The sequence below is a fragment of the Bubalus kerabau genome, chromosome 3 (genome assembly GCF_029407905.1).
Source record: "Bubalus kerabau isolate K-KA32 ecotype Philippines breed swamp buffalo chromosome 3, PCC_UOA_SB_1v2, whole genome shotgun sequence".
Lineage (NCBI taxonomy): Eukaryota > Metazoa > Chordata > Mammalia > Artiodactyla > Bovidae > Bubalus > Bubalus kerabau.
The window spans coordinates 39,338,041-39,356,639 of NC_073626.1; the positions used below are offsets into that span (position 1 = coordinate 39,338,041).

The window sequence follows — 18,599 nt, forward strand, 5'->3', positions numbered from 1 at the left end:
CCGTCTACAGTGATTTTGGAGCCCCAAAAAATAAAGTCTGCCACTGTTTCCACTGTTTTCCCATCTATTTGTCATGAAGTGATGGGACTGGATGCCATGATCTTGGATTTTTCACGGTGAGTTTTAAACAAGCTTTTTTACTCTCCTCTTTTACTTTCATCAAGAGGCTGTTTAGTTCCTCTTTGCTTTTTGCCATAAGGGTGGCATCATCTGCATATCTGAGGTTAGTGATATTTCTCCCGGCAATCTTGATTCCAGCTTGTGCTTCCTCCAGCCCAGTATTTCTCTGATGTACTCTGCATACAAGTTAAATAAGCAGAGTGACAATACATAGCCTTGATGTACTCCTTTCCCAATTTTGAACCAGTCTGTTATTCCATGTCCAGTTCTAACTGTTGCTTCTTGACCTGCATACAGGTTTCTCAAGAAGAAGATAAGGTGGTCTGGTATTCCCATCTCTTTAAGAATTTTCCAGTTTGTTGTGACCCTACGTCAAAATGGAAATATGTCATAACAAAAAAACTGATTGTGAGCTGGTGGTCATTTGGTTAAGAATAATGAAAGTTCATGTCTAAAGTCAAGAAAAACCATCTTTTATAGGTTGCTTTGATTAAGGTCCTGAGTGCATTTAGATTTCCACAAATACATTTGTTTATCATAATCTAGATTTCACTTATGGATCCAAACTCAGTCAATATGCTTTCTTATATCTCTATATCCTCAGTAGAATTGGCAGGCAAGTATGATATGCAGCTATAATTACTTGGTAGTTTTTGTGGGTTTTGCTTGTTTGTTTGAACACTAAGTTACTTATTATTTCTACCCACTTCTAAATCCAAATAGGCAAAGCTATAATATGACACCTTCTACATTCTTATACAAAGAGGTACCAGTTAAGGGATAAATTTGAGGCATTAGGTGTGGGAAGTATTGCTGCCCAAGTGTAAAGATTGTAATTGATACCACCAGCATCATTTTGTAAGTGAAACAATGAGAACTCTGGAAATATAAAGCCAACTTTCCATATGAGTAATTCAGGAAAGTAAATGCTTACTTTAGCACTTATTCATGGGATATGCCCTTTCTGTATTGAAAAAGTACCCTATTGAGTTTACAGAGTAATTTCTACAGGCTAATTCACAGTGCAAGTTAAAAACAGCAGGTAGCAAATGAAGATGGAATAAAGAGAAATGATATATTAGCAATCACCTTTCACTCTCCCTCTTTGCTTTCAGTTCCATTCCAAGCTAAAATGTTCATACTACTCACCAAAATGTAAAGCAGGCACTTATATTACAAATATGCACAAATAAAGGGATGAGGCTATGTGAACATTACTTTTTTTCTTTCCTGTAAAAGACTGCAGTTGACGGCAGCTGTTGGCAACTTAAGCAACCATTAGGGGGAATTACACGAAGTCCCTTCTTACCCTATTCTTTCTTATTATTAATCTGCTTCTTACCTCATCTTTCAACACTTTCTTTTAATTTTTGTCAACTTCTTTTTTTTCTCACCTGCTTCTCCTTTAAAGCTATGTAAAGTAATATAAAAGTGAAGAGATAGACTAGGCATGAATGGATTAAAAGAGTGCTTTGTGAAAATGGGAAATTTGAAGAAAAGATGCAAAGAAGTCTGCTTATTTGAGGCTGGGGAGAGGAGGAAGATTCATTCATTTTTTTATGACTATTTCTGAGTATCTCCCACGACCCTTACCAAGATATCATAGTAAATAGGACAGCTAAATCTGCTGCCATCAGGGGCCTATTCAAGTGGGAGAGCCTGGTGATAAATAGGAAACAAATATAAACTAACAGAGAGACATATAATCATGATAAAAGTCATAGTAAGAACAAATGAAGGATCAGGAGACAGATAAGGCCTGTAATGGGGTCATGGACAATTATTTTAGAGAAAATCATCTAAGAAAGCCCCTCTGATGGTAAGATGATGAGAAGAGTCAAGCAAAGTACAAAGGTCCAGAAGCATAAAAACTTGGGGGTGTTCAAGAAACAGTGAGAAGGGCAGTGTGGCTGGAGAAGAACAATGGGAGGGAAGAAGGGTGTTTATGTATGTTCAGTGGCTCAGTCGTGTCCAACTCTTTACGACTCTATGGACTGTAGCCTGTCAGGCTCCTCTGTCTATGGGATTTTCCCAGCAAGAATACTGGAGCGGGTTACCATTTTCTACTCCAGGGGATCTTCCCAACCAGGTATCAAACCTGTGTCTCCTGCAATGAAGGTGGATTCTTTACCACTGAGCTACTGAGCGGTGAGCAGGGGCCAACTCAGGTTGACAGAGCAGAGGGCAAGTGGAATGTTTCACTGCAGTGTAACTGGGAATCTACTGGTTATTTTAAGATTGAGTAAGGAGCAACTTCCCTGGTGGTCCAGTGCTTAAGACTCCATGCTTCCACTGTGGGGGATACGGGTTCGATCCCTGGTCAGGGGACTGAGATCTCATATGCCTGCACTATGGGTCCAAAAATAAATAAATAAAATGGAGAAGTAGCATTATCTATTTTTTTTTAAAGAATATCTTTTAAAACAAAGGGAATAATGATCTCTGATGTACTTTTAAAAAACCATTTTTAGGACCATGTAAAGAACAAATTCTAGGAGGACAAGGAGACTGTTTAGGAAGCTGCTGCCTGGTCTAGAGGGCAGGGAATGGAAACATCTATCAGGATGATCACAGTCAGGTGGCAGTAAGCACTCAACTTCTGGATATACTATTTTGAAAGCCTGCTTACTAAGATTTGCTGATGGCCCGGATGTAGGGAATAAGAGAGAAATCAAGGATGGAGTCCTGTGTTTTAGCCTGAGAAGCAGGATAATTAAGATACGAAAGTCTGATAGAGACACGTTAACTTTGAGATTGTTACTAGATATCAAAGTGGTGGTGTCTACTAAGTAAGCCCATTAGAAACAAGTCTGGAGTTGAGGAGAGAGGCCTGGGATGGAGGTATTGATTTTGAAGTCATCAGCCCAGAGATGGTGTTTAAAGCCACGAAGCTGGATGAGGCTACCTGGGTAATAATGGAGGCAGAGATGAGGTTCCAGGATGGAGATCAGGTGTACCACAGTACTTAGAGGAGGGGGGAGAGTGGGGACTTAGAGAAGGCAGCCAGTGAGGTAAGAAGCATGAGGCCTCTCTGAAGCCAAGAATGTGTTTAGAGGGATCATCAAATGCCACCAAAGGGTCAAGTCAGAGGAAGACAAAATCAGCCTCTGGGTTTGGTAAGATTGTGGCCTTTGATGACCTTGATGAGAGCAGTGGAAATGAGAACTTGTGCAAAACGTGTTAAAAAGATAAAGAAAGGTGAGGAAGTGGAACTGATTAACACTCATAAAAGAAGCTTTGATGGAAAGATACCAGGAAGACCAAAGCCTTCCAGAAAAATATGTACAAGGGCATGTTAAATTGAACAACAGTCCCACTGGAAAAAGATGGATCTTATGACAGAGAATTATCTCAGACATTCAGACATTCTGAAACTCCAGTCTGGAGCAGGCCCCATGCAAAGAAATGGTCACAGCAGTGGGGCTACACAGAAGAAATCCCCCAGTCCACCCAGGGGTCTGAGAGGCTGCCACACTCCAGGTTTCCCCAGGACATCAGCTTCTGTCCAGATGTGCGTAAATGGCCAAACGAACGTATGAACTATGACAAGTAATCCTCATCTCCTTCACCACTTTTTTTTTAGCACATATATCAATGCTATTTTTTTGTGTTTTTTTTTTTTGTAAATCTCTGACCTATCTTTAATTACTTTTTCATGAGTCTACCTTCAGACATCTGGTGACAGCTAACGCTCCCTGAGTTTTACTTAGGGCATTGATCTCTGTAGTAAAATCTAGACTACTTTATTAAGTATATTGTATTCATTTACCAATTCATGCTCCACCTCAGAGGAACCCACAAGTTGGACTTTAAGTCCTGACTAGCTAAGAATATCTGGAAATCCATGTAGTCACTCAGTGAACATCTGAGTGTCTGACACAGTTTGGTTCTTGGGGGTGGGGAGGGGGAAGACAGGCATAAAGAGTTACAAATCAGAGAAACAAGTAGGAAAGCAGTGTTCTCATTTCAGCAAAATTCTACTTTATCTTGAATGCAATGTCTGGTTTACAGTAATATCTCATACATATGGAAAGCATCATTCAGTCAGAATATTTGCTCCCTGGAAGGAAAAGGTGTCATAAATCTATTCGAGCCCCTAATTTGTCTTTTCCCGAAAAAACACTACTACCCAATATGTGATGAGAACTTCCTGAGCCACAGGGTGAGAACTAGACTGAAAAACTAGTGACTATTTTTTTCCTGATTACTGATAACGGACGATTTTGTACCTTAGTCCACTGCCACAGCACTCTGCTCGCTGAAACCAAATTCAAAATCATCTCACATATTTCAGGTTTGAACCTTCTGCAAGAATCAAAATACCCACAGCCAATAACTCCTGAAAAATAAGCAAGATTGAAAGTACAAGCTTACTTCAAGATCACAAAGTACATGTTTATCCCAGTGAATAAATCATTACAAGGTGTGAAGAATTTCTCTCAAAGAATCAGCTAAGACTGGGAGTCAGCAGTGGGACCAGCAAAGCTTAGTATGCACTGATAAGTATTTTATATGTATTCACCCTTTTAATTTTCCCAACATCCTATGAGAAAGAATCTGAGGTAGGTATTATTATTATTCCCACTTTACTTATTTTTTATTGAAATATGGTCAACACACACCATTCTGGTATTTTCAGGTGTACAACGTAGTAATTCAACATTCAAAACATCACACTGATCAGAATGGCTGTTATGAAAAAGTCCTCAAACAATAAATGCTGTAGAGGGTGTAGGGGAGCCCTCTTATACTTCCTGGGAATGTAAGCTGGTACAGCCACTATGGAGACCAGAATGGAGGTTCCTTTAAAAACTGAAAGCAGAGCTACCATGTGATTCAGCTACCCAACTCCTGAGCATGTATCTGGAGAAACCATAATGTGAAAGGATACACACACCCAGTGTTCACGGCAGCACTACAGACAATAGCCAAGACACGGAAGCTATCTAAATGTCCATTGACAGATGAATAGAAAAAGATGTGCTACATATGGACAATGGAATATGGCTCAGACATCAAAAAGAATGAAGTAATGCCATCTGCAGCAACATGGATGGACCTAGAGATTACCATACAATAACAAAGACAAACATCATATCTCTTATATAGGGAATCTAAAAAAAAAAATAATACAGATGAACTTACAAAACAGACCCACACACATAGAAAATAAAGTTAAGGTTTCCAAAGGGAAAAGAGGGGGATAAACTAGGAGTCTGGGATTACCATATACACATTACTATTATATATGATGGCACCCCACTCCAGTACTCTTGCCTGGAAAATCCCATGGATGGAGGAGCCTGGTGGGCTGCAGTCCATGGGGTCGCTAAGAGTTGGACACGACTGAGTGACTTCACTTTCACTTTCCACTTTCCTGCATTGGAGAAGGAAATGGCAACCCACTCCAGTGTTCTTGCCTGGAGAATCCCAGGGACGGGGGAGCCTGGTGGGCTGCCATCTATGGGGTCGCACAGAGTCAGACACGACTGAAGTGACTTAGCAGCATTATATATGAAATAGATAATGAATAAGGACCCACTGTATAGCATAGAGAACTATACTCAACATTTTGTAATCACCTATAAGGGAAAAGAATCTGAAAAAAAAAAAAGGATATATACATATGTACAACTGAATCACTTTGCTGTACACCTGGAACTAACGCAACATTGTAAATCAACTATACCTCAGTTAAAGAAGTGATCACCACAGTAAGCCTAATAACCCTCTGTCGCCATGCAAAACTATTACTATATTATTGACTATATTTCTGTATATTATATCCCTAGGACTAATTTATTTTATAACTGAAAGTTTGTACCTCTGAATCCCCTTCACCTATTTCACTAATCCTTCCATTCTTATCCCTTCTGGCAACCACCAAGTTGATCTCTGTATCCATGAGTCTGTTTCTATTTTGTTTTGTTTGCTAATTTGTTTTATTTCCCAGAGTCCACATATAAGTGAGACCATAGGTATTTGTCCTTCTCTGTCTGACATGACTTGCCATTTGCAACAACATGGATGGACAGAAGGTATTATTATTCTCATTTTAATATGAGTTTACTAACTTACCCAAGATCACCCAGCTTGTACGTGGGTGGATCTAAGGTTTGGACCTAAAGGAAACTTGGCTCTGGAACCCATAAAGCAGCCGTCACACTGAAGAGTAGAAGAGCTAGAAAAGAACTATTTCCTCGTCTTATAGATGAGGAGAGGAGGTACAGATAAGTAAAGCAAATGTTCCAGGTCACATGAATTGGTTGTTGACATTAGTAGAATGTCAGGACCCCCATCTCCTGACCTGCATGCAATCAGCAACACCCTGGCCTGAGTGGTTATGTAACGGTTCCTAGGAAACACCCAGCCCAGTGACAATCTGACATGATCACCCTCAGGAATGACTGTGTTGTATATCTATAGACTGTTTCTAAAGTCTCAAAGTGGGTTTGGTGTTAGACTGCAAAAACAGATTTAACCTTACTTCGTGCCAGTGAGACTCAGTGTTGAGCTTTATGTTCAGTACTGAGCATGGTATTTTCAGAGGAAAATGAGTATGAATATTTGCCCAGAGACACATAGCAGGTTTGCAAAGGGCGGGGCAGCCCAAGAATCTGGGTTTTGTTCACATAGACCAAAGAAGGGCAGCCTTGAGGGAACATGAAATGGTCCAAAATCATGGTTGGTTCTGCTAGACGCCTATAAGGCCTCTTTGCTTTCTGAAGTCCTCTGATTCTAGATTTTCAGCTTCATGTAGCACAAATGTGTTATATAAGATGTATGGGGTCAGGAATCAGAAAACAGGATCATGTGTGTGTGCTAAGTCACTTCAGTCGTGTCCAACTCTTTGCGACCCTATGGACTATAGCCCACTGGGCTCCTCTGTCCATGGGATTCTCCAGGCAAGAATACTGGGGTGCGTTGCCATGCCCTCCTCCAGGGGATCTTCCCAACCTAGGGATCAAACCTGGATCTCCTGCATTGGCAGGTGGGTTCTTTACCACTAATGCCGCTTGGAAGCCCCGGAGAGCAGGATCAGCACCACATAACTGGGCAATTATTTCACTTCTCTGAGCCTGTTTCTAGTGTGTTTCTATATCTCATTTTCAATATTAACCATATCAAAGAGTGTACAAAATAGTTTAACAAGTAAGCAAACACTCACATACAGACCAGTAGACTGGGGGAGTACCACAACGCCCCAGCACATCAGAAGTCTCTTTTGTCCAATCCCTCCTCCCTCCAGGGGTAGCCCACTGCTTTGACTTCGTGAGAATCAGCAACTCGCTTTCCCCAAAACAGCTCTGCCACTTATTTTCTTGAACTTTAACCCCTTTCTCTTAACTTTAATTTTTGAAATTCAATTTAATGGGATTATGTTATAGGTTCCTCTGTGACCTGCTTTTTCCCCTTAATGTTGTAATTCTTGGCTTCATCTATTTTGAAGCATGTAGCTGACTTTGGTCACATTCACAGCTGCAGAGCACAGCATGTATGCCCACACCACAGTGTACTTATCTGACTTCACTGTTGATACACATTTGGGCTACTACACGGTTTTTGCTGTCATGAACACTATTCTATGAACCTTCTTGTGTAAGTCTTGTGGCGCACATGTGCAAAATCAACTACAGATGGATTAAGGGCTCAAATATGGAAGCCAAAACTATGTAACATTTGGAAGGAAACATAGGCAAATATCTATATGACCTCTAGGTAGGAAAGGACTTCTTACATGAGATTACGAAAGCATCACCCTAAAGGAAGAAAATGATGAACTGGCATATACTTGGAAGTGGAATGGCGGTGGGTGTGCACACATTCTACAACCAGTAATAATGTCCAGTCATTATCAAGAGCTTGTGGCAATTTATACTCCCACTAGCAGGGGAGAGTCTCACTTGCTTCACATTTTCACCAATGCCTGATATTTTGGTCAGAATTTTTCATTTTTGCAAATCTAGTGATTATAAATGGCTTTCCCTGGTGTTTGAAATGTTCATATTTCTAATGTTTACCATTTGTTTATTAGTCATCTTGTTTTCTCTTCTTAAAGTGCCTGACTTTTGGTCCATATTTATATTAGGATGTTTGCTTTTTATCTGACTGAATACCTGTGACGGATTCATTTTGATGTTTGGCAAAACTAATACAATTATGTAAAGTTTAAAAATAAAATAAAATTTAAAAAAAAAGAAAAAAAAAGAAATTTTCAAAGTATTCAGATTACTAAGTGTTTTGCTTTGTTTGTTACATGTTGAAATTTTTTTCTTCCATTTTGGGACTTGTCTTTATTTTATTAATACTCTTTTAATGTTGCTTTTTGAATGAACAGAAACTTTTCATTTTAGTCAAATTTATCATTTTCTTCCTTTATGGTCTATGCTTTCTGAGTCTCATTTGAGAAGTTCTTTCCTACCCAGAGATCATTCAGATATTTTCCAATATTTTTTCCAAATGTTTTACAGCGTTGCCTTCTATATTTAAATCTTCAAAACTTCTGTATTAACTATAATGCTTGGTGTGAGGTAGGGGTCCAATTTCCATTATTTTCACATAAGAATTACTAAATATTCCAGCACCATTTGAAAATTTTCTTTTCTCATCTATAGTGCTTGCTATGTCAAACCACTACTGACCACATATGAACGGGACAGTCTCCCTTATGTCTTCATGTATATAACTGTTATGGAATGGTTTGTGTGAGCCTAAATTTAGTGTCAAAATATCATTTTCAAATTTTAAAAAAGTATGAGTTAGATTAATAACTACTGACCTGAAAGGATGTTCATTATACTTTATTAAAGAAAATTTCAAGTTGAAAAGGAAATGTATATAAACTCTGGTGTGATGTTTAAAAGAATTATAATTTTTAAAAGAATCATATTCTTTAATAAAGAATGCAAGGTTATACTCCAAAAAATATATCATTTTCACTAACATAGCAAAGTGCTGCATTTGACTTGGTGTATTATACTGTTGATCCATGATCGATGTGCTGTCATTCATTAGCTCAAATTTCTCTGATTAATCATGTCAAGAAAACCAGAACACAAAGGTCTGCTTATCTCTAAAGCTAACCTTAAACAAAGCTATTTCTAAATATTCCTGAGTCTTACGACAGGCTATAAACACGATTCTTCTTAGTATTTAGTTCCTGGCATTTAGTTGTCCATTTCAGATACTTAATCCTACCTCACACTGAGCCTTTTTATCTCATAAATAAGGTTTTGCATGGTTTATGTCCATTATGTAATGCAATAAAAAATTAAACACCAAGAACTGTCATACCAAAGATTTTGTCTATTGAAGCGTTTGAAGGCAATGTGCAATTAAACACAGTAAATTGTCTTTTTAAACGTTGCGGAATATCGTTTCGACCGCCTCCAGGATGGATCATTGCTGCTATGAGCTGTACATCAACAATAGTGGTGAAGTCTCCAGGCTTATCCAAGCTGTACATTCCTTCCATCTCCATCATCTGTCGCACAATCTCGTTAGTTATCTGGAATTTTAAACAGTGATATTTTAGTAACACATCACTACCATTTTTCTCCAAATTTCCTATAAAATAGTACAGATGACATAAAAAAAAAATGCTCAGCTCTTTTCAATGAAGTGTTTGTGAATGTTGCCTTCAAGGCAATTTAACTTAAATTGTACCACCCACGAACTCTAAACCTGGTGCAAATCCAAAGCACTCTTTACCACTTTGGTAAATTTAGATAAAGGAATTACAGAATATTTGGTACAATTACAAGAGTTCTCAAAGTTACAAGTTTTACTACACATATCTTTCACATTTCACATTCAACTTTTCAAAATACCTTAAATCAGATTATGGGATACTTTTACTCCTAACTGTTTTGGTATTGGATTTTATATCCCCAGCTTTCTTCTCTACAACCTATGCCACTGCTAACATTCCCGCTGTATTGAATTTTTTTCCTCTCTTAGTTCTAGAGGTTTGGTTCTTCCAAGGCTCATCTTGAGACCCTGGATCACTTTCTAAGACATTCTTCTCCACTCATCCCTCAGCTGTAATCTTTATACAGGCTCCCATCCTTGGCTCTTCTCTATTTCTTTTCTGTTTCTATCTCAACTGTATATCCTAAAGAATCTCAACTCTGTAACTCAAGCTTCAGATTCTCTTCCAAACTCCACACTTGTACATCCAAATTCCTACTGGGCATCTCTGAACAGATGACATACAAGCCCTTCAAATACAACACTCTTTCATTCAACATTTAATGAATGGCTACTCTGTGTCTGGCCCTGTTGAAACATAGACAAAAATCCCTGTCTTCATGAAGCATACCTTCTTGTGGTGGAGACAAAACATACATGTGCCCACCTGTATGTATGTATGTATGTATATATATGTATGTTATAAGTCCTTTAGAGAAAATGAGCAGAGAAAGGAAACAGGCAGTGCTCATGGATGCAACTGAATGTGGAAGCAGGAAAGACTTCATCTCATAAGACATATAACCAAAAACTTGAAGAAAGTGAGAAAGCTAACCATTCAGATATCTAGGGGAAAGGCATTCCAGGCAGAGGAAACAGCAGATGAAGAGGCTCTGAGTAAATGTTACATTCAGTGTGTATAAGAATCAGTAAATGTGGCTGGAGGAGATTCATGGGAAGATGAGATCAGTGTAGGGTCTTTGGATCACGGGGAGGATTTTGGCGTTTATATGCTACACATCTCCGGGGAGAATTTTGAGCAGAGGAGTGTGTCACAATCTGACACGTGTTTTAATTGGTTACTGATATGCAGATAGCTTGAGAGGCACAAGGGAAATGGGGAGACAATGAGGAGATGTGTGTAATCATCAAGAAGAGAGATGGCAGCTTGCACCAGGCTTTAGCAATGGAGTGATGAGTAGTGGTCAAGACTTCCGTATAGTTTGAAGACAGGCTGAATGCGAAGTTGCTATTTCTTGAGATGGAGAAGACTATTGTAGGAGCAGGTTTGGGGAGTAACGGGAATTTCATTTTGGACATGTTAAGTTGGACATCCAACTAGGCATTCCTAATTGGATTTTTAAAAAATCTGAATTCAGGAGTTCTTCATCTTTTAGATAACTAAATACACTTCCCTCTCTCCTCACCTTATAGGAACTGCTGAAAGGTTTATCTGACCAGGATCCCTGCTGAATGGGAGAGGAAAAGGGAAAGAAAAAGAACAACAAAGTCTCCCTGGGAGGTTGTGGCCTCAGAGTGACACTAGAATAGATTTGCACCATGAGTATGCATAGCCTAGATGGGCCAGAGACGCTCAAATATTAACCTTTCTTTGAGGTGATCCCGGCTGAATAAGCATTTAAGAATCCGACAGAAGAAAACTCAAAACCTATCCAGTTAAGGGCACATTCATCTGAAGCTTTAAGAAACAGCCACAGGTAATTTTTCAAGGGCAATGACTTTGGAAGCAGTCAAAGATGCAGAAAATAAGACACTTTGAGCATGAACAAGAACTACTGAGACAAAAGAGAACAGGCACAGATGTTATGGACTTTGAGATGATGATATTAACAGACACAGACTTTAAAGCAACTGTGCTCAACATGTTGAAAGAAATAGGCAATGATTTGAAAATAGATGCAAGGAATAAAAACTGTAAAAAGTGATAACATCGTTGAAAGAAAAAAGAACCAAACAGCAATTGAAATTAAAACTCAGTGGATGAATTTGACAGCAGAGTGGACAAAGCAGAGAAGAACATTAGTGAGATGGATGATAGAAGAGGAGAAATTACCTAGACTATAAGCATTGGACAGAGAAAAGGTTAAGATGTACAGAAAAGAAGTACAGAAACATAGAGGGCAAAGAAGAAAATCTAATACACACTGGGAGTGTGATAAGAGGGGAAAGTAAGTGAGGCAGAGGCAATATTTGTAGAGAGAAGAATAAAAATTTTCTAGACGTGACAAAGAGACAAATCCACAGATTGGTGAGTTCCAATAAATCCCAAGCGAATAAATACAAATAAATCTACACCAAGGAACATAATTCAAAAAAGAAAAAGATTATAGGAAAGTAAGGTGGCAAGAGAAAAAAGGCAGATTTACTTCAGAGGTACAATGTGGTAGTTGACATCTCAACAGCAACAAGGAAAATAGAAGACAGAAATCATATATTTAAAATGATGAAAGAAAATAACTGCCAATCTTGAAAATAAAGACTTTTGTAGACCAAAAAAAAAACCTTCAAAAACAAACAAAACAAAACAAAAGTTTGTCATTAAAAGATTTTCTCCTAAGGAAGTTTTAAAAGTAGAAGAAACATGATTTCAGATGGGAGGCCCAGGAATAAGAATGAATAAAGAGTGAAAAAAGTGGTAAAGAAATGAGTAAGGCAAACAAAGAGTGAATATAAAAATCAGTAGGGCTTCCCTGGTGGCTCAGCAGTAAAGAATCTGCAAATGCAAGAGACATGGGTTTGATCCCTGGTCCAGGAAGATGACACGTGCTGTGGAAAAGCTAAGCCCGTGTACCACAACTACTGTGCCTGTGTTCTAGAATCCAGGGGCTGCAGCTACTGAGCCCACACGGGGCAACTATGGACGCCTGCCTGCCCTAGAGCCTGTGCCTGCGACAAGAGAAGCCATTGCTATGTGAAGCCCACGTACCACAGCCAGAAAGTAGGCCCAGCTCATCATGGAGAAGGCGATGGCACCCCACTCCAGTACTCTTGCCTGGAAAATTCCATGGACAGAGGAGCCTGGTGGGCTGCAGTTCATGGGGTCGCAAAGAGTCAGACACGACTGAGCGACTTCATTTTCACTTTTCACTTTCCTGCATTGGAGAAGGAAATGGCAACCCACTCCAGTGTTCTTGCCTGGAGAATCCCAGGGAAGGGGGAGCCTGGTGGGCTGCCGTCTATGGGGTCGCACAGAGTCGGACACGACTGAAGCGACTTAGCAGCAGCAGCAGCAGCAGCTCATCACAGCTAGAGAAAAGCTCTCGCAGCAATGAAGACCCAACACAGCCAAAAACGAATAATAAGCATTTTTTTTAATCTTAAAAAAGAAACAGTAAAAATAATGTCTCAAGGGAGCTTGCTTTGAAAAGAGAGATACAGATAGCCAAAAAACAAATGATAAGATGCTCAACATCACCAATTATTAGGGAAATGCAAATCAAAACTACAATGAGGTATCATCTTACACAGTTCAGAATGGCCATCATCAAAAAATCTATAAACAGTAAATGGTGGAGAGAGTGTGGAGAAAAGGGAACACTCTTATACTGTTGGTGGGAATGTAAAGAGGTACAGCCACTATGGAGAGCAGTATGGAAGTTCCTTAAAAAAACAAAAATAGAACTACCACATGATCCAACAATCCCACTCCTGGGCATCTATCTGGAGAAAACCGTAACTCAAAAAGACACATGTACCCCAGTGTTCACTGTAGCACTATTTACAATAGCCAGGACATGGAAGTGACCTAAATGCCCATTGAGAGAGGAATGGATAAAGATGTGGAACATATGTACAATGGGCTATTACTCAGCCGCAGAAAGGAACCAAATAATGCCATTTGCAGCAACATGGATGGACCTAGAGATTGTCCAACTGAGTAAGCCAGACAGAAAAGACAAATGTGACGATATCGCTTATACATGGAATCTAAAAAAATATTATATACGTGAACTTATTTACAAAACAGAAACAGAGTCGTAGATGTAGAAAACAAACTTACAGTTACCAGAAGGGAAAAGTGGGGAGGGCAGGGATGAATCAGGAGGCTGGGATTAACATACACACACTAACATAAATATAATAGATAATAAGGACTTACTGTATAGCACAGGAAACCCTACACAATACTCTGTAATGACCTAGGTGGGATAAGGATCTAAACAAGAGTGGATTTATGTATATGTATAACTGATTCACTTTGCTGAACACCTGCACTAACACAGCCTTGCAAATCAACTACACTCCTATAAAAATAAAACTGACATTACACAATATAATGGTGACCAATACAATTTATGGTGACACAAAGAGAGTTATAGACTTAAATACAAGTCAACAATAAAAGGATAAATCAGAAGAAAGATAAAGGAAATTCAAGTGTTCAAAGGTCACTGGATATACAAAATGGGAAAGAAGAGCTAGATTTTCTTTATTTCAGATTATGTATGCAGGATGTACTGTCAAGGGTAACCACTAAAACACAGAAATTGACTGCAGTAAATGGATAGTAAAGAAAACAAAAGGGAACAAAAATCAATGTGTTGTCAGTGGGAATAGCAAGAAGACTGCGGGACTTCTATGATCAGCTGAGGGCAAGGAAACAATGGTGTCCAAGGTCTGAGAAAAAGACAGTATGAAAGGAGCCTGAAAGTAAATGCCAGGACAGGAATAGACAGGATAAAGATACATAACACAAAACATGCAGTGCAATTTCTGGGCAGTACCAAGAGCTTAGCAGAGGTCCATAAATATGATTTTAAAGTGAAACCAGTATTGTGTATTTTTCTCCAGCTAAGTATAACTGCATAGATGCAGGTAGGTGGTGAGCAAAAAGGTTTAACAAGAATTTAACATGGTTAAGGCTTTCACAGATGAGTAGAGGGTATATGCTCCCATGATTATAATGATAGAGTATGGAACTGTAGCTGGGGGAAGGAAGAAACTGAGGAAATGAGAAGAAATGAAGGAGAGTTTGATGATGGTAGGAACAGTGGTTGACGGCTCCATCTGGTTGATGTTTGATGGCTCCATCAACAGTGGTTGATGCCCAGCAGTGGGATTTCTGGATCATATGGTAGTTCTATTTTTAGTTTTTAAAGGACCCTCCATACCATTCTCCATAATGGCTGTATCTCTTTACATTCCCACCAAAGGTGTAAGAGTGTTCCTTTTCTCCATACCCTCTCCATCATTTACTGCTTATAGATTTTTTTTTGATGATGGCCATCTGTAGTAGAAGAAATGAGCTACAGAGTGTGGATATAGTGATCAGAGAATAAAAGGGTTGAAATTGAGATAATGAAGGGATGACAGTTATTGATAATGACAAGGTGTAGGGTATGACTGCATCAACCAGTAATTCAGACAGAGTGGAAGACATGATTATAGGGAAGTCTAGGTCAAGGAACTAAGAGGCCAAGATCATGTATGGAGATAAAGGTTGGCATCACTGAAAATTCTGACAAGCAGGACTGGCTTCGTAATTTGTGGGGCCCAAGTCAAAATGAAAATGCAGTGTCTCTGTTCAAAAATCATTATTAGGAATTTCAAGACAGTGAGAGCAGAGCATTAAACTACATGCAAGGTTCTCTGACGTGCGAGTCTCTGTGCTATGACACATTGTACACACCATGACAATGACCCTGGAGCCTGGGGCAGCCCTGGACAGAGAGTATCAGTGATCCAGGGACTGAAATCTTTGGCCGGGGGTTTTGGGGGTTGGAGGGCGACGCAGCACCAAAGGAACCGAGGACCCCTCCCTCACATCCAGGTGAGAAGTATGCAGGGAAAGCAGCATCCTCGGTTTCCCACTGGAGCAAGATGGTGAGGAAAAGCTCAGAGGAGAAGCTGAATTTTCAGGGAATTTTGCAATGCAGGAGATCTGTGTTCCAACCCTGGGTCAGGAAGATCCCCTGGAGGAAGAAATGGCAACTCACTCCAGTATTCTTGCCTGGGAGATCCCATGGACAGAGGAGCCTGAGAGGCTACAGTCCATGGGGTCACAAAGAGTTGGACACAGCTGATCGACGAACACTTTCACTTTTCACTTTGTGGATGAACCATGACCTCTGACGGTGCACAGAGGGTTTTTACGAGGAGGGAATGTAGGAGATGGGGTCAGAGAAGGGCCAAGCAGCACTGATGGGAATCAGTCTCAGGCTGAGCATGGATGGGCCTGGGAGTCCTGACCTCCTGGTGACATCAAAGGTAAACCTGATGTTGGTGGAAGGGGTGTGACCGGTCCTGGTGGGCTCCGGTGGTGCTGTTGGAAAGGCAGTGGACAGCAGTGGGAAGGGGTGTTGGGGATCCCGCCAGGAACATGCTGAACCCAGGTAGTAGCATCTGTGAGGTCCTCTAAGGGAAGTGAGTCTGGGGTTGATAGACGATCACAAATAGGTCAGTGGTGTATAAAAGAGCTATCTCCTTTTTTCAGTGTTTTCTAAACATCACATACTCCTGGAAAAGAGTATGTAGAGTGAGAAATAAGAGAACAAAGATAAAACCCTGGGGAAAGGAAGAGAGAAGCCAGAAAGTACACTGAAATCAAGCAGTCAAAGAGATAGAAGGGAACATGGGGAGAAGCATACAGGGATTTCAAGAAAGGAGAATGTCACCTATCACCAGAGGTCAAAAAAGATGGAGAATTATTACTAGGCTTAATCAAGTGACAGTTATTGATCTTTTATATATAACCAAGTAAAAGTGAAAGTGTCAGTTGTATCTGACTCTTTGCAACCCCATGGACTGTAGACCACCAGACTCCTCTGTCCATGGAATTCTGCAGACAAGAATACTGGAGCATGTTGCCATTTCCTTCTCCAGGGGATCTTCCCGACCCAGGGATGGAACCTAGGTCACCTGCATTGCAGGCAGATTCTTTACCATCTGAGCCACCAGGGAAGCCCATATATATAACCAAGAATACTGGTTAAATATCACCTACATGAGATATTTTAGTCATACCTGATCTCCCCATTCATTAATCACGGGCATATTAATGTCATCAATAAATACAGTCATCTTTCTGCCTCCAGGTGGCCCATATGTGCTTCCCATCCGCTTGTCCACATAGCTTTCAATTGTTCTCTAGAGAAAAGGAAACAGTCTGTTTTATGCATTACACTTCAATCCATTTCTAAAAATGATGAAAAAGATGTTCAACATCACTCATTATCAGAGAAATGCAAATCAAAACCACTATGAGGTACCATTTCACGCCAGTCAGAATGGCTGCTATCCAAAAGTCTACAAGCAATAAATGCTGGAGAGGGTGTGGAGAAAAGGGAACCCTCTTCCACTGTTGGTGGGAATGCAAACTAGTACAGCCACTATGGAGAACAGTGTGGAGATTCCTTCAAAAACTGGAAATAGAACTGCCTTATGACCCGGCAATCCCACTGCTGGGCATACACACTGAGGAAACCAGAAGGGAAAGAGACACGTGTATCCCCAGTGTTCATCGCAGCACTGTTTATAATAGCCAGGACATGGAAGCAACCTAGATGTCCATCCGCAGATGAATGGAGAAGAAAGCTGTGGTACATATACACAATGGAGTATTACTCAGCCATTAAAAAGAATACATTTGAATCAGTTCTTTTTTTTTTTAATTTTATTTTTAAACTTTACATAATTGTATTAGTTTTGCCAAATATCAAAATGAATCCGCCACAGGTATACATGTGTTCCCCATCCTGAACCCTCCTCCCTCCTCCCTCCCCATTCCATCCCTCTGGGTTGTCCCAGTGCACCAGCCCCAAGCATCCAGTATCGTGCATCGAACCTGGACTGGCAACTTGTTTCATACATGATATTTTACATGTTTCAATGCCATTCTCCCAAATCTTCCCACCCTCTCCCTCTCCCACAGAATCCATAAGACTGTTCTATACACCAGTGTCTCTTTTGCTGTCTCGTACACAGGGTTACTGTTACCATCTTTCTAAATTCCATATATATGCGTTAGTATACTGTATTGGTGTTTTTCTTTCTGGTTTACTTCACTCTGTATAATAGGCTCCAGTTTCATCCACCTCATTAGAACTGATTCAAATGTATTCTTTTTAATGGCTGAGTAATACTCCATTGTGTATATGTACCACTGCTTTCTTATCCATTCATCTGCAGATGGACATCTAGGTTGCTTCCATGTCCTGGCTATTATAAACAGTGCTGCGATGAACATTGGGGTACACGTGTCTCTTTCCCTTCTGGTTTCCTCAGTGTGTATGCCCAGCAGTGGGATTGCTGGGTCATAAGGCAGTTCTATTTCCAGTTTTTTAAGGAATCTCCACACTGTTCTCCATAGTGGCTGTACTAGTTTGCATTCCCACCAACAGTGGAAGAGGGTTCCCTTTTCTCCACACCCTCTCCAGCATTTATTACTTGTAGACTTTTGGATCGCAGCCATTCTGACTGGTGTGAAATGGTATCTCATAGTGGTTTTGATTTGCATTTCTCTGATAATGAGTGATGTTGAGCATCTTTTCAAGTGTTTGTTAGCCATCTGTATGTCTTCTTTGGAGAAATGTCTATTTAGTTCTTTGGCCCATTTTTTGATTGGGTCATTTATTTTTCTGGAGTTGAGCTGTAGGAGTTGCTTGCATATTCTCGAGATTAGTTGTTTGTCAGTTGCTTCATTTGCTATTCTCTTCTCCCATTCTGAAGGCTGTCTTTTCACCTTGCTAATAGTTTCCTTTGATGTGCAGAAGCTTTTAAGGTTAATTAGGTCCCATTTGTTTATTTTTGCTTTTATTTCCAATATTCTT

General features: G+C 39.9%; 1 protein-coding gene across 2 annotated transcripts in view; it reads right to left on the reverse strand.

Annotated features, from left to right (window-relative positions):
* Positions 1–18,599, reverse strand: part of DNAH8 (dynein axonemal heavy chain 8) — a 328,991-nt gene that overhangs the window by 143,273 nt on the left and 167,119 nt on the right. For both annotated transcript variants that reach the window (XM_055571493.1, XM_055571494.1), the window contains exons 53-55: positions 16,795–16,917; positions 9,415–9,628; positions 4,350–4,459 (exon numbers count right to left, since the gene is read on the reverse strand). In XM_055571493.1, coding sequence (XP_055427468.1) covers positions 4,350–4,459; positions 9,415–9,628; positions 16,795–16,917 — 447 coding nt within the window. The remainder of the gene's footprint in view (positions 1–4,349; positions 4,460–9,414; positions 9,629–16,794; positions 16,918–18,599) is intronic.